Source organism: Physella acuta, unplaced genomic scaffold (assembly GCF_028476545.2).
Source record: "Physella acuta isolate Inbredline_101_S28 unplaced genomic scaffold, ASM2847654v3 ptg000890l, whole genome shotgun sequence".
Taxonomy (NCBI): domain Eukaryota; kingdom Metazoa; phylum Mollusca; class Gastropoda; family Physidae; genus Physella; species Physella acuta.
This window is the reverse complement of record NW_026732407.1, coordinates 1,739,720-1,762,100: the sequence shown is the minus strand read 5'-3', so window position 1 is coordinate 1,762,100 and position 22,381 is coordinate 1,739,720. Positions and strand designations below refer to the sequence as shown.

Sequence of the window (22,381 nt, the reverse complement as noted above, 5' to 3'; positions counted from 1 at the left end):
TAAAATAGTAGATCGATATTATCTGTTTAAAAAACAATTAGTACAATATTTATTCTTTTCATTATCTTCATTCATAATTAAGTCATCACAGCACACGACTAGACTATTTGCTTTTAAACTCCAACCAGTAACTTACGATCTTGACTTTAAATATATATCAGTTTTTTTTATGTGTAAATTAATATCTAATTAGATAAATATTAGATACTTTTTATTGTCGCCGGAAGCTAATTTATAAGGAAATAACAAAATCACTGCATTACAAATTTGTGAAATGTGTGTAACAAAATTTGAACACTAACTCACTCCCACCCCACCCCCACAAACAGACAGGCAGACAGACAGGCAGACATTATGGCTTAAAAGTAACAACTTGTTAAAAGTGTTCACACTTGAAAATTCAAACCCTTTCTTCGTCTCTCGCTCTAGTTTAACTTTCTAAAAATGTGTTCAGACAGGAAATTTCAAATCCTTTCGTCTCTCGGCAAAATCCCACTTCTGCTGCGGGCTGTTGGTACAGGGGGAAAGCGAGACAACTGCGTCAGTGACTCCTGCAGACAGGCACCTGCCTGTGGGCTGGTGTAACAAAGTCTTGTCCTGTGAACAACAAACTTACATTACAATGGCACTCTAGGATTAACCCGAACACAATAATTCAAACAAGAAATGTATGGCACACATCCTCCCATGAAACAAGTCGCTATAGATTAACTTATCAAAAACATTCACACTAAAGATGTATGATATTAACACAATATAACACTTGGAGACGATTACTCACTATTTTAATGCTTCAACATAATGAGATGCAAATGCAAGGAAAACTATTCTTAAATATTCGGTCAGGGAATTGGCGATTAAAATTTTTAGTTTTCTTTGTGACAGGTCTGCGGCCATTTTTGTTGTTTCTCAATATGTTACACAGGTTGCGGAAAAATCACGAGTATGATGTGTGTAGGGGTGGGTGGGGTGGTGGTATTGTTTTAAAACCACTGAGGTTGTTTTACGTCTGCCGGAAATCAATCTTGCTGGATGGGGCAGAGACCGGGTGGGGGCGGGGGGGGGGGGGCGACCAAGATTGTATACAGGCTACATAGACAAGATGATGTATACAGTCTAGATGGACAAGATGATGTATACAGTCTACATAGACAAGATGATGTATACAGGCTAGATGGACAAGATGATGTATACAGTCTACATAGACAAGATGATGTATACAGGCTAGATGGACAAGATGATGTATACAGTCTACATAGACAAGATGATGTATACAGGCTAGATGTACAAGATGATATATACAGTCTAGATGGACAAGATGATGTATACAGGCTACATGGTCAAGATGATGTATACAGGCTACATGGACAAGATGATGTATACAGTCTACATAGACAAGATGATGTATACAGGCTAGATGTACAAGATGATATATACAGTCTAGATGGACAAGATGATGTATACAGGCTACATAGACAAGATCATGTATACAGGCTAGATGTACAAGATGATATATACAGTCTAGATGGACAAGATGATGTATACAGGCTACATAGACAAGATGATGGACAAGATGATGTATAAAGGCTAGATGGACAAGATGATGTATACAGGCTACATAGACAAGATGATGTATACAGGCTAGATGGGCAAGATGATGTATACTGGCTACATAGACAAGATGATGGACAAGATGATGTATAAAGGCTAGATGGACAAGATGATGTATACAGGCTACATAGACAAGATGATGTATACAGGCTAGATGGACAAGATGATGTATACAGGCTACATAGACAAGATGATGTATACAGGCTAGATGGACAAGATGATGTATACAGGCTACATAGACAAGATGATGTATACAGGCTAGATGGACAAGATGATGTATACAGGCTAGATGGACAAGATGATGTATACAGTCTACATAGACAAGATGATGTATACAGGCTAGATGGACAAGATGATGTATACAGTCTACATAGACAAGATGATGTATACAGGCTAGATGGACAAGATGATGTATACAGTCTAGATGGACAAGATGATGTATACAGGCTAGATGGTCAAGATGATGTATACAGGCTAGATGGACAAGATGATGTATACAGGCTTCATAGACAAGATGATGTATACAGGCTACATAGACAAGATGATGTTTACAGGCTACATAGACAAGATGATGTATACAGGCTAGATGGACAAGATCATGTATACAGGCTACATAGACAAGATCATGTATACAGGCTAGATGGACAAGATGATGTATATAGTCTAGATGGACAAGATGATGTATATAGTCTAGATGGACAAGATGATGTATATAATCTAGATGGACAAGATGATGTATACAGGCTACATGGACAAGATGATGTATACAGTCTAGATGGACAAGATGATGTATATAGTCTAGATGGACAAGATGATGTATATAATCTAGATGGACAAGATGATGTATACAGTATACATAGACAAGATGATGTATACAGGCTACATAGACAAGATGATGTATACAGTCTACATAGACAAGATGATGTATACAGTCTAGATGGACAAGATGATGTATACAGTCTAGATGGACAAGATGATGTATACAGGGTAGATGGATAAGATGATGTATACAGGCTAGATGGACAAGATGATGTATACAGGTTAGATGGTCAAGATGATGTATACAGTCTACGTGGACAAGATGATGTATACAGTCTACATAGACAAGATGATGTATACAGTCTAGATGGACAAGATGATGTATACAGTCTAGATGGACAAGATGATGTATACAGGGTAGATGGATAAGATGATGTATACAGGCTAGATGGACAAGATGATGTATACAGGTTAGATGGTCAAGATGATGTATACAGTCTACGTGGACAAGATGATGTATACAGTCTACATAGACAAGATGATGTATACAGTCTAGATGGACAAGATGATGTATACAGTCTAGATGGACAAGATGATGTATATAATCTAGATGGACAAGATGATGTATACAGTATACATAGACAAGATGATGTATACAGGCTAGATGGACAAGATGATGTATACAGGCTACATAGACAAGATGATGTATACAGGCTACATAGACAAGATGATGTATACAGTCTAGATGGACAAGATGATGTATACAGTCTAGATGGACAAGATGACGTATACAGGGTAGATGGATAAGATGATGTATACATGCTAGATGGACAAGATGATGTATACAGGTTAGATGGTCAAGATGATGTATACAGTCTACGTGGACAAGATGATGTATACAGTCTACATAGACAAGATGATGTATACAGTCTAGATGGACAAGATGATGTATACAGTCTAGATGGACAAGATGATGTATACAGGGTAGATGGATAAGATGATGTATACAGGCTAGATGGACAAGATGATGTATACAGGCTAGATGGACAAGATGATGTATACAGGCTAGATGGACAAGATGATGTATACAGGCTAGATGGACAAGATGATGTATACAGGCTAGATGGACAAGATGATGTATACAGTCTAGATGGACAAGATGATGTATACATGCTACATAGACAAGATGATGTATACAGGCTATGGAAGTTCTCTAACCACTCACCTGTCGGTAGAGCCACCCAACACTTGTCGAGTTACAGGTCTTGGTAAAATACAAGGCACCGTTGTCAGCGCACAGCGATGTGGCGTCCCAGGTCAACTGGCCCTGATTTGTCAGCAGCCACTGATAGAAAACTGAATGTTTAGGACATTCGCTCAAGACCAACTTGTCGGAGTTTTTGTACAGACATTTTGAGTAGGCTACATTTTTTATCTGAAAAGAAAATTGATAATAAGAAATAAATCTGACAAAAATATTTTGCTTCACTCTAAGACAAGGGGCTGTCGTGGAAAGAAAAATGCAATTTACTAAGTTCGTTAAATCGTTCTCCACAGTATAAATTTACAACAAATTAGCGAATGAACATGCTGCTCAATTGATTTCACGGATGATTACACACTGTAACACGTCAAAATGGGGCGGGTTTAGTTCAACGTTCATGCTGGTTTAAACAACTACTTAGCTCATCTAATCACGTTATTTTCGTGTTCAAGCCTAAAATTTAAAATCTTTATCATCGTCTATCAACTCCCAATGGTGCACGAGGTATCAAAAAATTAGCATCCTTTGTCTCTAGCTATAACCTCTGCCTGTTGGGATGTTTGGCCTCTCTTCATCAACTCTTTCTCTATTGATCGTCTCCATGTGTCTTTTGGCCATCCATGTTTTCTCTTCCCCAGTGGTGTCCACCTAAGAGCAGGCCTAGCCAATGTATCTCCCACGTAACCCAACCATCTCTATTTTCTAGCTTCTGATAACTATTAACTGTTTATAGTTGAATAAGTTTTCTTTTTTTTTTTTTGAAACACCACATTTGAGATTGTGTTTGGCCGGAATGTTTTCAGTATTTTTTGTAAGTTTGTTCTGAAAGGCCTCTAGCTACAATTGTATTTGTGATTTTCCACCATTGTGCCGTACATGAGTACACTAAAACATTAAAATGCGGGACTTTTTTGAAATTATAGCAGAAGAAGAGAGCGCGCAAAAAGTGTGCGACAAAACTTAAAATCTAAATGTTTCAAAAGTTCAGGAAATTCATTACACTTTAAATTTGAGTTGTGTAATTTTGTTTTCGTAATGCATTTATATTAGGTGTTAAAATAACATTGCTCATAATATAGTGACTGCTTTTGGTATTAACTACGAAAGAAAGAAGTCACAATACTTACCGACCCCAAGTTTTTTATACTGTGTGGGACGGGTAACTCAGGAAACACGTTTCTGAGGTACCATTCAAAGTTGTGGCATTTGAGACCTTCGCGCAGACGCTTCCGGTCCGTCACATTGCCGAAATTACCCTTAAATGGTAAAACAGTGAATCAGAGAACATACAGAGTAAAGTTGCCGAAATTACCCTTAAATGGTAAAACAGTGAATCAGAGAACATACAGAGTAAAGTTGCCGAAATTACCCCTAAATGGTAAAACAGTGAATCAGAGAACATACAGAGTAAAGTTGCCGAAATTACCCTTAAATGGTAAAACAGTGAATCAGAGAACATACAGAGTAAAGTTGCCGAAATTACCCTTAAATGGTAAAACAGTGAATCAGAGAACATACAGAGTAAAGTTGCCGAAATTACCCTTAAATGGTAAAACAGGGAATCAGAGAACATACAGAGTAAAGTTGCCGAAATTACCCTTAAATGGTAAAACAGTGAATCAGAGAACATACAGAGTAAAGTTGCCGAAATTACCCTTAAATGGTAAAACAGTGAATCAGAGAACATACAGAGTAAAGTTGCCGAAATTACCCTTAAATGGTAAAACAGGGAATCAGAGAACATACAGAGTAAAGTTGCCGAAATTACCCTTAAATGGTAAAACAGTGAATCAGAGAACATACAGAGTAAAGTTGCCGAAATTACCCTTAAATGGTAAAACAGTGAATCAGAGAACATACAGAGTAAAGTTGCCGAAATTACCCTTAAATGGTAAAACAGGGAATCAGAGAACATACAGAGTAAAGTTGCCGAAATTACCCTTAAATGGTAAAACAGGGAATCAGAGAACATACAGAGTAAAGTTGCCGAAATTACCCTTAAATGGTAAAACAAGGAATCAGAGAACATACAGAGTAAAGTTGCCGAAATTACCCTTAAATAGTAAAACAGTGAATCAGAGAACATACAGAGTAAAGTTGCCGAAATTACCCTTAAATAGTAAAACAGTGAATCAGAGAACATACAGAGTAAAGTTGCCGAAATTACCCTTAAATAGTAAAACAGTGAATCAGAGAACATACAGAGTAAAGTTGCCGAAATTACCCTTAAATGGTAAAACAGGGAATCAGAGAACATAAGAGTAAAGTTATTTTACATTGTGTGGTTTGTTAATAATTTATTTTAATGTGTTATAGAATTTCGAAATGATTATAAAATTAGTTTAAACCGCAAGATTAGTACGGAGTAAAAAAACAACGAAACAAAATAACGAAGAATGCCTCAGGAAACAATCATAAAATCACTCTACAAGCGCTTGGGAGTGAAGGGTTTGAAGCAGGCACGGCTGGTAAGATACCGTGTAGCCTTACCAAATAATTGTAAACAACACAGCGTATGTTTTTGTGATTTGTTTCTTGTGTAAAATCTTTAACAAAATCAGGACACCAGCATAAATATTGGGAGCAAACAGCTGCACAGTGGGAGCTAAAGCTGCATATTGGGAGCTAAAAGTTGCACATATTGGGAGCTAACAGCTGCACATTTGGAGCTAAAAGCTGCATATTGGTCGTCAGGTCAGGTCAGGCCACAAGCTCGTAAGGTTGCTAGATCTAGCGTACATTTTCTTCTTTTTCTTTCAAGGAACAAAATGGGGAAACATCGTCAGGGAATGGACGGATTGTACACTGGGAGAGATGCAGAGGATGGTGGGAAACAGTGGAATGGTAAAACCAGAACGACTCTACTATACCCATCGGTCCAGCTAGACGAAGAAAATGAAACCGGAAATAACCCCAACTGATGAGGCAAAGGTTACCGTTTGGTAGTTGATGTTCTCGTAGAAGTAGTTCTTGTAGTCGTCCATCCATACTTCAGCTGCCCGGACCGAGTTCCTGACCACAGCCGAGTGGTCGCCCTTGATGGGGGTGTGGGACCGGAAGATGTGCCCCACGTGGGAGCAGATGTCCATCTCCAGGCTCCCCCCACACATCCACGCCTGACAAGGGTAACTACTACATTATCTTACATCAACAGGAAAAACCTTCGGGAACATTCTAAATTTAGAGCGACACATCTACAGTGTACTGTGTATCTTATGACCAAACAACACATACGCGAGAGGTGGGGTTGGTGTTAAAACTTTCTTTTAAAGAACCACGCAAACACAAAATCTACCTCTAGATGGGATAGGATGGGCTGAAAGGTAGAACGTCGGCTGTTTGCCCGAAGGTCTCGAGTTCGGATATCGGTCCGGACTCGAAACTGCAATACGTCCCTGAGTCCACCCAGCTTTAATGGGTACGTATTTCATGTTGGGGATAGTATTAGTCAATTCGGCTGGGCATAGTGCATAGTGCCCTACATATGCCGAGGTAAAAAAACACATACGAACTCTACTTCATCTGCCCAATGGGTTTATTAGGTCTGAAGATGGAATTTTGCTTTTTTCTTCTTGAGGTAGCATTGGCTGTCTAGTAAAAATTTAAAGAAACCAAAATCCTGCTGATATTTTGTTACCTTAAAAGACAGCTCAATGTTTTCCCCTCCCCAGAAATCCATTTCCGCGTCATACTTGCCGAGCTCTAGGAAGTAGTTCCGGGATATTGCAAACAAACCGCCAGGCATGACGGGAGACCTGTGTGACAGAGGGAGGGAAAGGTAAGAGCGTCATGGTAGAGTTGTGTGGCAGAGGGAGGGAAATGTAAGAGCAACAAGGTAGACCTGTGTTACAGAGGGAGGGAAAGGTAAGAGCAACTTGGTAAAATGGTGTGGCAGAGGGCAGAGGCGTAGCGACCCTTCCCGGCGCCCGGGGCGAACTTTCAATTTGGCGCCCCCCCCCCCCGCTTATATATATATATATATATATATATATATATATATATATATATATATATATATATATATATATATATATATATATATATATATATATATATATATACATGTGTGTGTGTATAATTATGTGTGTGTGATAGTGTGTTTATATATAAGCTTGTGTGTGGGTAAGAGTGTAAGCGTGTGTGTAAGCGTGTGTGTAAGCGTGTATGCTACAGTCCGGACAAGGTTTAATAATTACATTGTATGATTTTCATTCCTTAAAACTTTACGACAATTTAATTCCCATTAAGATGCGTTTAACTTTTTTTGCGAAAGATTAGTAATGTCAGTAAAAAAAAATAAGCCTGATCTGTGTTAGAGGGTAGTTTGTAGCTAACGATAATATGTTTAGACCAGCCTTTTATGTTCTAGTTTTGGAACGATCTCTGTTGTGATATGGTACATAGTTGGATTCGAAGTTTGTTAGAGTAAGGACACACAAGTGACATACAAGAAGAAGTTATCAGAAATATTTATTGTTCACATTGGAATACGACATGGGTATTTCGTTGATTGGTTGATGGTATGACAAAACAAGCTAGAGAAAACAAACTGGAATTCAACGGATGTTAACAGCTCGTAGTCTTGGATTTTGCAGATTTTCCCTGCCTTCTCGCACACAGAGTTTCTTCCAGACATCTCTTGGGGGGGGGGGGGGGGGCAAAGCCCCCCCGAAAAATGTTTACCGCCCCCCAGAACGAAATGAAATTTATATAATTTATATATAGAAAATATATACGTTTAACAGTGTCCGCCCCCCCCCCGAAGAAAGTCTACCGCCCCCCCCCCCTCGAAAATTTCAAGTGCCCCCACGGAGAAAAAAGTCTGGAAGAAACACTGCTCGCACAACGTCAACAACAAATGCAGAACTAATTGTATTGATTGAAGAAGCAGTAACAATCAATTTAATGATAGCCCATGACGTTCTGATTATAATCAGCAGCAATAAAACGCGTTTTAACACTCTAAGAAAATGTGGAATTCAAATGCATTGTCAATAAAATACTTAAAAAAAACTTTTAAAAAAACCACGTTTTTCTTGTGGACTAAAAAGTAGAAAATAAATTTTTCTTTTGTGCTTCTTCGAGCTGTGCAGGTTCTTGTGACGACTGACAAAAAACGTGGGTACGTTCACCATCAAATTTCCCGACCCATCTGCCCGACCCACGTTTTCTGTCAGTCATCAAAAGAACCTGCACAGCTCGAGGAAGCACAAAAGAAAAATTTATTTTCTACTTTTTAGTCCACAAGAAAAACGTGGTTTTTTAAAAAGTTTTTTTTAAGTATTTTATTTTCCCTTTTTTAGTCCGTTGCTACACATGAAAAACGTGGTTTTTAAAAAGTTTTTTATATAGTTTATTTTCTACTTTATCTAATGACTTGATTAAGTATGACTTGACTAAGTGTTTATAAATACACGGACTAAAAATCTTGAGCGACCGATACGCTTTAAACAGAGAAAGGGCGTAATTTAATTAAGCCTACAAGCCGTGACCAGGATTCGAACCTGGGTTGTCGCGGCCACAACGCGAAGTACTAACCACTATACGATCACGGCCAGCGCGCTCACATCGATTGGGGCCGAAGTAACTGTGTCAATAGGCCTCCAGTCTTGTCGGTAGGTTTAGAAATCATGTCCTCGATTTTAGGGTCCTTGGGGCGTAATTTAAATAAGCTAATTTAGGTCTCTAATTGCTAGTTTTTATGATTGCATCTGAAATTGTTAGGCGAAAATAGCCTGCATTCCAAATTTCAGATCTCTAGAGCAATCAGAAGTGGGCTAATTTTCGATGTCAATTTTAACAACAAACATCCAAACAAACGCGAAGCTGAGTTAAGAAAAACGTGTTAAAAAAATTAAATCAGGATCTATAACTAAATGTGGTCTCTTTTACTGTATGGCTTGGAGCTAGATTACAGACAGTGGAGAATGAAATAAGAGCATGGAAAAAAGTGGTGGTTAGTGGCTTAGGGATTCAAGAATCCGTGATATTTAGTTCTCTTTAATATAGTTCAGTGATCCAGGTAAGATGTAATGCAATCAATCAAAACTATCTGATCTCTCACGTTGAAGTTGAGAGAATCGTAAGAATCTTACAAAGAACTAGTCGCGTCTTTTTTTTTTAACAAAACTGGCTATTGAAATTGTACATTACGCGTTAATACACTTGGTTTCTTTACTAAGTGTTAAGAGAGTTATCTACTCACCAATCCAGTACAAATACTTGCGATTTTTGTTAGCGAAAAAAGCGCCCCCCACCCCCACACACACTCATCACAACCATCTTGGACAAAGTTTGTAGAGCGGTTTTTAACGTAACTAACTTTTTTTAAAAACGTTACACAATTATACAATGCACAGTACAATTCGTTTCTTTCTGAGAGCTAAAGGTTGTTTACTCAGAATCCTGTGTAATATTGCTATTTTATTTAGCCTAAAAGCGCCCCCCTGCACCATCTTGATAAAAGTCACTAACGTATTTTACAGTTCAACAATCGTACAATAGTTTTAATACAATTGGTTTCTTTTAATAGTGGTAACGTTTCTCGACTCAACAATCTAGTGTAAATTCTTCCGTTTTAAGTCTCGAAAAAGCGCCCCCCCCCCATCTAGGAAAAGCTTCAAAGCGGTTTTGCCGGTCACTGTTTCTAAGAGTATATGTTTTACATTAAGAAATCAAGGTAGTTAAATCAGTATGTAAAGGCGTGTAGCCATTACATTTCTTAACTTAGACAGTTTATAATTTAAAACTGCAGCATAAAATCAGCTTTAAAAATTTTTTCCCACCCCTTTTGGCGCCCCCATAGGGTCGGCGCCCGGGGCGGCCGCCCACCCCCGCCCCCCCCCCTAGCTACGCCTCTGGCAGAGGGAGGGAAATGTAAGAGCAACTAGATAGAATTGTGTGAGAGGGAGCAGCATGGTATAGCCGGGTCATAGCAAACAAACAGCCCGAAATACGATATCTGGTGGGCGGAGTTTGAGGGTATTCTTGTGGCGGTTTAAGCTGGTCTGTGCTTTGGTTCTCTGAAAGCTTATGTTTCTAAATCTAAGGCGGACGAAGTTTACAAAAAGATTCCAACAGAATATTACACAAGGGTAGTAGCCTTCAGCGTTTTTTTCAAACTTTTTTCTCTGGGAAAGGGGGGGGGGGAACTAAAGACTATCTCACCTGAAGGGTTCTGTGCCTAATGCCAATTGATCACGTGATCTCACCTGAAGGGTTCTGTACCCAGGACCCTTCTATCCTTCTCCCTCTGCGGTATCTCCGTCCACTCGTACATCAGGTTCCTGAAGTTGAAGCCCCCGTAATGTGCCGGCCCGTTGTTGCACTCGACGCTGAAGGTTTTGTCGTTGATCGTCTCGATGATGGGGTAGGGCACGGCTTTTGGGTTCTGGGCTATCCGGATCAGTAGGGACTCGGCCCACCCTGGGGACACATACGTCTGGTTAACATCTTTTTAGTATATTCTTAACATTTTGTTAATAATTCTTAACATTTAGTTAATACCATTTGCAAATCTTTCATTTATGCTGTCTATCTACCTACGTATCTTTCAATCTGTATATATATATGTGTGTGTGTGTGTGTATGTGTGTGTATAATGATCTTTTGAATGAAAATATCAGATATATAAACATTTAAAATGAGCTGGATGAAAAGATGACTGAAAGCAAAAATCACCTGGATGAAAAGATTACCTAGAAGAAAAGATCACCTTTACACCCAGATTCCTACCTGGGAAACATTCGATGTGCGCGTCTAGAAACACGACCACTGGAGCTGTTGACAAATCGAAGCCCAAGATCCGCGCTTGGATCAGCCCCACCCTCCCGGGGCTGTGGATGATCTTTACCTTGGGATAAGGGCTAAAGTATCTGTGCAACGGTCCCTTTAAGTAATCTGAAAAATGGTGTGATTACTTTTGTGATTACTTAGTTTGATTAAAGTTTCAATCTAAACGCATTGGTGCCATCAACGTCGATCTAGACCCACACAAAGTCATTCAAGACCCACATACAAAGACAGTCTAGACCCACACACAGATAGTCTAGACCCACATAAAGATAGTCTAGACCCACACAGATAGTCTAGACCCACACAGATAGTCTAGACCCACACACAGATAGTCTAGACCCACACACAGATAGTCTAGACCCACATAAAGATAGTCTAGACCCACACAGATAGTCTAGACCCACACAGATAGTCTAGACCCACACACAGATAGTCTAGACCCACACACAGATAGTCTAGACCCACATAAAGATAGTCTAGACCCACACAGATAGTCTAGACCCACACAGATAGTCTAGACCCACACACAAATAGTCTAGACCCACACACAGATAGTCTAGACCCACAAAAGACAGTCTAGACCCCCACACACAGATAGTCTAGACCCACACAAAGTAGACCCACACACAAATAGTCTAGACCCACACACAGATAGTCTAGACCCACAAAAGACAGTCTAGACCCCCACACACAGATAGTCTAGACCCACACAAAATAGACCCACACACAAATAGTCTAGACCCACACACAGATAGTCTAGACCCACATAAAGATAGTCTAGACCCACACAGATAGTCTAGACCCACACAGATAGTCTAGACCCACACACAAATAGTCTAGACCCACACACAGATAGTCTAGACCCACAAAAGACAGTCTAGACCCCCACACACAGATAGTCTAGACCCACACAAAGTAGACCCACACACAAATAGTCTAGACCCACACAGATAGTCTAGACCCACAAAAGACAGTCTAGACCCCCACACACAGATAGTCTAGACCCACACAAAATAGACCCACACACAGATAGTCTAGACCCACACACAGACAGTGTTTCTTCCAGACTTTTTTCTCCGGGGGGGCACTTGAAATTTTCGGGGGGGGGGGGGGCGGTAGACTTTCTTCGGGGGGGGGCGGACACTGTTAAAAGTATATATTTTCTATATAAATTATATAAATTTCATTTCGTTCGGGGGGGCGGTAAAAATTTTTCGGGGGGGGGGGGCTTCGCCCCCCCGAAGAGATGTCTGGAAGAAACTCTGCACACAGATAGTCTAGACCCACAAAAGACAGTCTAGACCCCCACACACAGATAGTCTAGACCCACACAAAATAGACCCACACACATATAGTCTAGACCCACACACACACCCTCCTTAAATCAGCCACGACCGCAGTAAGGTAATCCCCACATCTGCGGACTGATAGATTAAAATATTTTCACCATGGATAAAAGCAATGTATTGACTTTAGACCAGATTTATTTCACTAACTTCTCCCTCCTTCAGATCTTAGATGCTATAAAAACATAAACCTCTAAGATCACCCCAGGGAGGCGAAAATCTCTTAGTCTGATCTGATCTGCAAGGGACAGATAACTCACTCTGGTCTGCATGGTTTATATAACGAACTCGCCGTACTTGCAATCTGTTACATACAGTCACGTGATGGGGTGGCTACTGCAAGTCATGTGACGGCATGTTTGGAGAGTGGTAGGTTTTAAGATACAGGACGGTGACATAGATTATAGACAGGGTGACATAGTGGCAGGACGGTGACATAGTGGCAGGACGGTGACATAGTGGCAGGATGGTGACATAGTGGCAGGATGGTGACATAGTGGCAGGACGGTGACATAGTGGCAGGACGGTGACATAGTGGCAGGACGGTGACATAGTGGCAGGATGGTGACATAGTGGCAGGATGGTGACAGGATGGTGACATAGTGGCAGGATGGTGACATGGTGGCAGGACGGTGACATAGTGGCAGGAGGGTGACATAGTGGCAGGACGGTGACATAGTGGCAGGAGGGTGACATAGTGGCAGGACGGTGACATAGTGGCTGGATGGTGACATAGATTATAGACTGGGTGACATAGTGGCAGGACGGTGACATAGTGGCAGGACGGTGACATAGTGGCAGGACGGTGACATAGTGGCAGAACGGTGACATAGTGGCAGGATGGTGACATAGTGGCAGGACGGTGACATAGTGGCAGGATGGTGACATAGTGGCAGGACAGTGACATAGTGGCAGGACGGTGACATAGTGGCAGGACGGTGACATAGTGGCAGGACGGTGACATAGTGGCAGGACGGTGACATAGTGGCAGGATGGTGACATAGTGGCAGGACGGGGACATAGTGGCAGGACGGTGACATAGTGGCAGGATGGTGACATAGATTATAGACTGGGTGACATAGTGGCAGGACGGTGACATAGTGGCAGGACGGTGACATAGTGGCAGGACGGTGACATAGTGGCAGAACGGTGACATAGTGGCAGGACGGTGACATAGTGGCAGGATGGTGACATAGTGGCAGGACAGTGACATAGTGGCAGGACGGTGACATAGTGGCAGGACGGTGACATAGTGGCAGGACGGTGACATAGTGGCAGGACGGTGACATAGTGGCAGGATGGTGACATAGTGGCAGGACGGTGACATAGTGGCAGGACGGTGACATAAATTATAGACAGGATGGTGACCTAGTGGCAGGGATGGTGACATAGTGATAGGATGGTGATTCGAACTCGAGACTTTCGGGTTATAAGTCTAGCTCTCTACCGCTAGGCCAGGACGTCCCATATATTTACTATATAATTAGATTAGACTAGCTTGCGTTGTTTTTGTAAACTTACGTATCTGGAAAGTTGGAACAAAATCGTGACATTAGAAGTGTGTCAAAATTACGTCATAAGCTTATCCACAAACCTAAAGACATGGAGAAAGTGAGACAGACATTGTGAGCTGGATATGAGTTTATTAAAAACTATTTATCATGGTCGGATAACCACAGCAGCTCAGCACGAAGGCACGAAATAATTTTGGTGGAGCAGCAGGCAACATATTTTCTTTTCATCAAATCCCAGTGCACATTTTTATTGGAGACTTGGCGGTAAAAAATTTGCTGAGCAGCGTAAGATGCTTTGGGGGACAATTTTACTAGGGCCATGACCTTAGTATACCATCTAATCTGACTTAGTACACCAGCTAACCTGACTGAGTACACCAACTAACCTGATTTAGTACACTAACCTGACTTACACCAGCTAACCTCACTTAGTACACCAGCTAACCTGACTTAGTACACCAACTAACCTGACTTAGTACACCAGCTAACCTGACTTAGTACACTAACCTGACTTACCCCAGCTAACCTGACTTAGTACACCAGCTAACCTGACTTAGTACACCAACTAACCTGACTTAGTACACCAACTAGCTTGACTTAGTACACCAACTAACCTGACTTAGTACACCAGCTAACCTGACTTAGTACACCAGCTAACCTGACTTAGTACACCAACTAACCTGACTTAGTACACCAACTAACCTGACTAACACCAGCTAACCTGACTTACACCAACTAGCTTGACTTAGTACACCAGCTAACATGACTTAGTACACCAACTAACCTGACTTAGTACACTAACCTGACTTGGTACACCAGCTAACATGACTTAGTACACCAGCTAACCTGACTTAGTACACCAACTAACCTGACTTAGTACACTAACCTGACTTAGTACACCAGCTAACATGACTTAGTACACCAACTAACCTGACTTAGTACACTAACCTGACTTAGTACACCAGCTAACTTGACTTAACGACAGCTTCTCATTGCCGCTATGACGTTAGCGCATAAAGTATTCCTTTCAGATATTTTTCTCCGGGGAGGGGGCGCACAAATTTCCGTGTATGGGGGGGGGGGGACGGGAGAGGGGATAGTGTTTCAAGTAAATATTTCCTATTTATTTTTTTGCCTCAGGGGACGTGTAACGGGGGGAGGGGATGCCACTCATTCCTCCCAAAGAGAGGCCAAAAAGAAGTTCTGAGTACACCAGCTAGCCTCGATGTTACTTACCAAAAGTTGAGTTGTCGTCAACAAGAATGACCTCTCGCAGCAGACGTGCAGGGGTTCTAGAGAGGATACTGTGCACTGACCTCAGCAAGGATGACCAAGCCTCGTTGTGAAAAATGATGATGACGGAGATCTCATCGAGTTTACCGGTATAGTTTGAGATCAAGTCTTTACATCTGGGGTGATGAGAAATAAAAGAAATCTAATGAAAGCCGACTCTGGTCCATTTATAAAGTCAGATTTAAGTGAACTAGATTCTGCCGGCTTGTCCTTTTTTTGATAGGGTTCTAGGCAGGTGCTAATGATGTTATTAAAAAAAGTGCTAAACATTTGGTGAGGGGAAATACATTAAATACATTTGATATTGTAAAATCTGAGACACAGGGAAATAGAAAAAAACCTTACGCCTGTGTTGAGCAGTACGGTAAACTTCTAAAAACTGACATCTTTTTGCTCAAGTACTCGTTGAAGTTGTGGAGAATCCACCCTTGTTTTTTCTGAACCAGTTCTTCTGATGTCAGCAGTGATTCGTTCAGGTTCACGGCCACGCCCCCTTCACCTAGACCAAATAGACTTAAAATTATTTTAGGTTCATCTAGACAAATATACCTACAGTTATATCGTTGGTACAAATTACAAGTGTGGTTGCGAAGTTACGTGTTTGGTTGACAACGTATAACGTGTGTGGTTGTCAAGTTATAACGTGTGTGGTTGTCCAGTTGTTATAACATATGTGGTTGCCCAGTTTAAAATGTGTGGTTGTCCAGTTATAACGTGCGTGGTTGTCCAGTTATAACGTGCGTGGTTGTCCAGTTATAACGTGTGTGGTTGTCCATTTATAACATATGTGGTTGTCCAGTTATAACATATGTGGTTGCCCAGTTTAAAATGTGTGGTTGTCCAGTTATAACATATGTGGTTGTCCAGTTATAACGTGTGTGGTTGTCCAGTTATAACATATGTGGTTGTCCATTTATAACATATGTGGTTGTCCAGTTTAAAAATGTGTGGTTGTTTAGTTAAAACGAGTGTGGTTGTCGACTTAAAAGGTTGTCCAGTTAAAAGCGCGTGTTGTCCAGTTACGTGTGGTTGTCGAGGTTGCTGATAGTGGGTTTGTGTTAGATCAGTTAGATCCTCAATCCTTCCTCTCAAACTGATCTAGACAAAAACTAAGATCAATACTGGATTGTACCTACCTAATCCCTGTGGATCAGTACTGTTGTTAAATTCGGGGTAAAGTTCGCCACTATGATCACCTGTAATGAGATACAAAAGTGGACATTGTAAAACACAGGAGTTACGGATATGTCTCATTTATTGACGAAATATGGGGGCATCTGCACCGATGTTTTATATTTTGTTGTTCAGATAAACCCCGTCATTATTAGTCGATTTGTCCCAAATGTTCACATTATAAGGGTAGCATCTAGCATCTAGCATCTAGCACTGTTCCTTTGACGTTCCGCCTTGTTAATCATGTGTGGTGACGCCGGTGGATGTTTCTTCCTTTCTTTGATGGCTGTATCACCTTGTTAACCTACAGTAGTCACTCATATGTTGCAACACAAGTTTTTATTCTCTATTGGTGTTATAGTCTATCGCCCATATTGTTTGTTGGGATTTTGTGTTTCGGTCTTGTAGTCTGTCTGCCTTAGGTTCTGTAGGTTTTTTAAATGTAGGCCTTTTTGTCGGTGTTGGCCATTTATTCAACCCGACAACACCGGGAACTAAAACCCAAACCCAACCCCACTCCACTCCCCATTCCAAAACCCACCCCTCTACCAACACAACACATCACACTGCAGCACCTTAACCTTTAACACCACGATCCACACCGAGTCACTCAACCCACAACATATACTAGCGTTCTTACCACAAAACACACAACACACGGATTATCCCACGCCCCACACCAGCCAGCTCCACACCCTAAAGCACCCCACCCGCACAGCACCTTGAATCAAACCCCCACACGCCCGGAACACCATCCTACAACCCACAACACCACACACCACTCCCCGCAACATTAAACACACATTAAAACCACACTCCACAACACCACACACCACTACCCACCTCTCACAATCTAATCGAATCTCCCACATCACACACTACTCCCCATACAACACACCCTACGTCACTACACACAACAAACAACACACGAACCAGATCAAACCACTCACAACCTCCACCTAACACACACACCATTGTAACACTGCCGGTTTCGTTTATTATGTGCCACTAAGCTCATAGAGGCATACAGTCATCACATTGTTGAGTTCTCGCGTATATTAATGCATGTAACAGCACGATAAAAATCTATAAACTAAACAACACTGCATAACAAAACGTTTACACAAGCGACAAGTATAGCCTACATGTATACTATACGTGTCTAGAGATTTAAAACTTCGCTAGAAAGGGTCATCCATTTGTGACGTCCTCACACATTTTTACTTTTAGACTCCCCTCCCCCCTGTCCACAGGTGTCCACTTTTGTCCAACACCCCCCCCCCCCCCCTGGAAGTGGACTACGTCAACAAAAACTTGTATCTCTCAAAGCATTCTGCCACATTACTAATTAAATAGAATGTAATGTTGGCCTTGCTACGCTATTAATTGATTATTTAATTTGGGTATTCGACATTTTCAGTAACAACTTTACTAGGACTGAATACTGAAAGTAGAGCCCATAAAATGTTGATAAAATGAGTAGATTTTAGACGACTTAGTATAAATTAGGCCCTATATGTTAATAATTAATACTATTAACAATCATAACATTTGTAAGTAGTAACCTCCTCTGTTTATTTTATTTCTCGTTTTATACAAAAAAATTACTCATAGCATAAGGCGCTTTCAGCGTTCGTGCAGTCTAGAAAATATCTAGAAAAGTAAATGTTAGACTTTTATAAAGCCTGGAAAGCCACTTGTTTTCGGGCTGGATTAAAAAAAACGGAAAGATGTTAGGAATTTAATTTTAGAAATAAAACTTTGCCATGATATCCGTTAGTCAACAGCGTGTAAACTTACCGCTGTGTACCTCTCGATTTTATGCTATTTTTCCTAAAGGTAGTCAGAGGTTGGAACCGGTAATAAACTATTTTTTTTTATTAAAGAGGGTAGGTTAGTGGGGCTGTAGACCGAACTAGTTGATGTCATTTGTGGCTGTCTAGCTATCAATGACTATACGGGCTGGGATAAAATTCGTGTAATCAACGTGACGTCATATTACTTTTACTGAACCTTACCGACACTTCCCGCTACCAGGGGCGGAACTACAGTGCCGCCAGACCCCGCAATGCGGGGGGGGGGGGGGGGGGGGCCACGCCATTTAGGGGCCCATTGCCGACCATAATAAAAAATTTTTACAGTTAAAAAATAATTATTTTCTTTCATTTTTGACTTGATGGTTGTTTTGTAAAAAGAATACCGTAGCTGCTGTTGATTATTTTTATTTTATAGCCACCATTCAGAGTACTCTTTCTCCTACAATCAAACACACGCTGTTGACGGCAAATTATTTTGAAAATAAATTCATGGCGTGAAAGATAGGCAAACGTTCAAACCACTTCTATGACTTATTTCCCCTTTTTAAATAGTCAAATATGTGTGCTCTTAAGCACCTTTTAATAGATTTGCTCTTAAAAAATTTAAAAGCAATTACTTCTCTTAATTATTATTTTAAAAAAAAACATAATAAAGAATTACAAAGCATGAAAAGGAAATATATTTAACATTAATAATATAAATACAAAAAAAAACATAATAATAAACATAACGCGAGAAACCATTATAGGTACAAAGTTTTCATGCTTCATATTCTTTTGACCGTCTTGCTTTAAGGAAGTATTATAGCAAACGTTTATTAAAACTGAGATTTTCGAAAAGTGTTACTGTATTTGTATTAAATTGGAAAATAAAAATATACAAAAAAAAAAAAAAATTAAAAAAAAAAAATGACGTGTTGTTGTAACTTAATTTTAATTTTTAATAAAAACTAAGTATTTTTAATTTTTGTTTTAACTCGAACAAGCCCGAAAAGTGTATTCTATGTTGATATTTTGTTTATATATATATATATATATATATATATATATATATATATATATATATATATATATATATATATATATATATATATATATATATATATATATATATATATATATATATATATATATATATGGGGCCCCATATATATATGGGGCCCAAAAAATTTCTTTGCGGGGTGGCCCTTTTTTTCTAGTTCCGCCACTGCCCGCTACAAGTGTTTCCATAACAAATCACCTCTCCCCCTCTTCTCGTGAGCTCTACACACCTGACCACGCAAGCACATTCTAAATGCGCCGATATTTAAATTTCTAGATTTAAAATGTAATTATATTGAGTTTATTACTTGAGAAAAAATAACTAGATCCCCATCGTCTTAGGCTTTGCCACAAAATAATAATGAAGGCCTACTATGATTTGGTTGCACAATCTATCGGGAGGTCTAGATCTAATTTTTTTTAAACTTATGTTTCAACTCTTTGAAATGTTTAAAGATAAAATTGACATAATATAGTGAATTGTTTTTAGAAAATTGCCGCTATCAATGCCGATGTCTCTGAAACCGATGAACTGTACTTCATCTGCCCCACGTGTCTTGGGCACGAACGAGAATAGATGATGATGACGATAAGAAAAAATTCATTGTCTCCAACACCAACAAAGTCACAATCCGCGCCTATGACGGCTCGTAATCCCTAAACTAAATGGAACTTCATCAAACTTCACTCAAGTTCATTGAACTTAACGTTACCCTAACTTTTGTTCATTGAACCTAAATGTTACTCTAACTTTTATTCATTGAACCTAAATGTTACTCTATCTTTTGTTCATTGAACCTAAATGTTACTCTACCTTTTATTCATTGAACCTAAATGTTACTCTACCTTTTATTCATTGAACCTAAATGTTACTCTATCTTTTGTTCATTGAACCTAAATGTTACTCTAACCTTTGTTCATTGAACCTAAATGTTACTCTAACTTTTGTTCATTGAACCGAAATGTTACTCTATCTTTTGTTCATTGAACCTAAATGTTACTCTAACTTTTGTTCATTGAACCTAAATGTTACTCTATCTTTTGTTCATTGAACCTAAATGTTACTCTTACTTTTGTTCATTGAACCTAAATGTTACTCTACCTTTTATTCATTGAACCTAAATGTTACTCTACCTTTTGTTCATTGAACCTAAATGTTACTCTATCTTTTGTTCATTGAACCTAAATGTTACTCTAACTTTTGTTCATTGAACCTAAATGTTATTCTATCTTTTGTTCATTGAACCTAAATGTTACTCTACCTTTTATTCATTGAACCTAAATGTTACTCTACCTTTTGTTCATTGAACCTAAATGTTACTCTATCTTTTGTTCATTGAACCTAAATGTTACTCTAACTTTTGTTCATTGAACCTAAATGTTACTCTATCTTTTGTTCATTGAACCTAAATGTTACTCTAACTTTTGTTCATTGAACCTAACTGTTACTTTACCTTTTGTTCGTTGAACCAAAGAGTTACTCTAACTTTTGTGCTACTTTTATTTCATTTCCGTTATTGCTTTTCTCTTCATCAGTCTTTGCCGACCGCCATACCTCGTATCTCAAATGTTTCTCGCAGTTCAAAGCAAAACATCGCTCGCTCTACGGCTCGGAACTCACACGTCTCATGTTAGGGAACTCGGGTATCGCGGTAGTACTATACTATCATATGCACAGTAGAACTAGAATTGTTACAACATAAATTTACAAGTGTTACCTGAATGTAAAAAGCCAAGACCCGATTTAGTTATCCATTTCAAGATGTTGTTGTCAGTTTTTTCATCTGCTGAATTCAGCAAAGGGAGGCCACTACCATTTGACGTGTGTAGATTTGACATCCCTGTCATTACAATTGGCATGGCGCCATCTATTTTAGAGTAGACTCCCCTGTCAGCAAACAGGAGGGTGGTGGATGTGTAGACGAGCAGGGTGGAGGGTAGCAGATAGAAGAACAGCTTCAGCAATCTCGTCACCACGGGTCTTCTCATTCTCTGGTGTCCGTGCTGCCTCCTCTAGTCCGCGCCTATTGTGAAGAAGCAAAAGCTGAATGTTAAATCAAATGTAAACTTTCCCCGACAGCTTGCGCGGTTTATCAACGCTCGTGTTTCTGTTAATCCGGGCAGTATTGTGTTGCTACGCTCCAAATCCCACTCACAACCCACGCCGAGGGCTCAAGTCCTTAAACCCTGATTAAAATTTGTGTGTTGAAACTTTCGTCGTCAAAATATGTTTGTGTTGAATGCTAGCAGTTGTATAGTTGCATGTTGACTGACTGGCTATGACTGGCTGATGTCGCCAAACCTTGAAAACCTTTTGCAGTTTTTCTTTATCAAGCTGCTGGTCGCGTTTGCTGAGGCGAAGCGACACAGTCCGGTGCGCGGGGCGGAATATCTATTTTGCGCCCACCTCCTCAATTTATATATAGTTTATCAAGCCACTGCCCCCCACCCCCGCATTTTAGTAATCACAACACTTTTGTATTTGGGCGTCACGCAATTGATGTAGAAAACAGTGCAAACAGACTGTAACGCCACGTTGTAGTCTATTTAAAAAACTTTAGATTCCGTATAACTTAGCAATGCAGCTTAGAATGAGCTTTTTATTGTTTTTCTACCCTGTTTGGCGCCCCCCACCAGGGTCGACGCCCATGGCGGCCGACCCACCCGCCTTGTCAGAGCAACGCCTCTGCGTGTTTGGTCAATATCTCAATTCAGGACACCCTGAAGTTTGGAAGATAAAACAAATTTAAAATCTTTGTAATAACAAGC

The 22,381-nt window shown here is 40.0% G+C and overlaps 1 protein-coding gene and 1 non-coding gene across 2 annotated transcripts; both read right to left on the bottom strand.

Annotated features, from left to right (window-relative positions):
• Nucleotides 1-418: 418 nt before the first annotated feature.
• On the bottom strand, nucleotides 419-21,601 carry LOC131952780 (polypeptide N-acetylgalactosaminyltransferase 5-like). The gene is made up of 11 exons (XM_059315603.1): nucleotides 21,331-21,601; nucleotides 16,718-16,777; nucleotides 15,927-16,080; nucleotides 15,525-15,697; nucleotides 11,369-11,533; nucleotides 10,846-11,059; nucleotides 7,272-7,389; nucleotides 6,571-6,750; nucleotides 4,762-4,890; nucleotides 3,596-3,805; nucleotides 419-597 (listed from the first exon to the last, which is right to left on the bottom strand). Exons 1-11 carry the CDS (start codon nucleotides 21,599-21,601, stop codon nucleotides 451-453), a joined length of 1,821 nt encoding a protein of 606 aa, XP_059171586.1. The 3' UTR covers nucleotides 419-450.
• On the bottom strand, nucleotides 9,118-9,189 carry Trnah-gug (transfer RNA histidin (anticodon GUG)). The gene has a single exon. It is a non-coding gene; the product is annotated as a tRNA-His (tRNA).
• Nucleotides 21,602-22,381: the final 780 nt, after the last annotated feature.

What these genes read in the sequence shown, in the direction of transcription:
- LOC131952780 (XM_059315603.1), bottom strand. Translation starts at nt 21,601, where the DNA reads ATGAGAAGACCCGTGGTGACGAGATTGCTGAAGCTGTTCTTCTATCTG. An exon ending in TGACGACAACTCAACTTTTG is followed by an intron (nt 11,534 to 15,524) that starts GTAAGTAACATC and finishes ACCATTTTTCAG; the next exon opens with ATTACTTAAAGGGACCGTTG. An exon ending in CTGGGTACAGAACCCTTCAG is followed by an intron (nt 7,390 to 10,845) that starts GTGAGATCACGT and finishes TCTGTCACACAG; the next exon opens with GTCTCCCGTCATGCCTGGCG.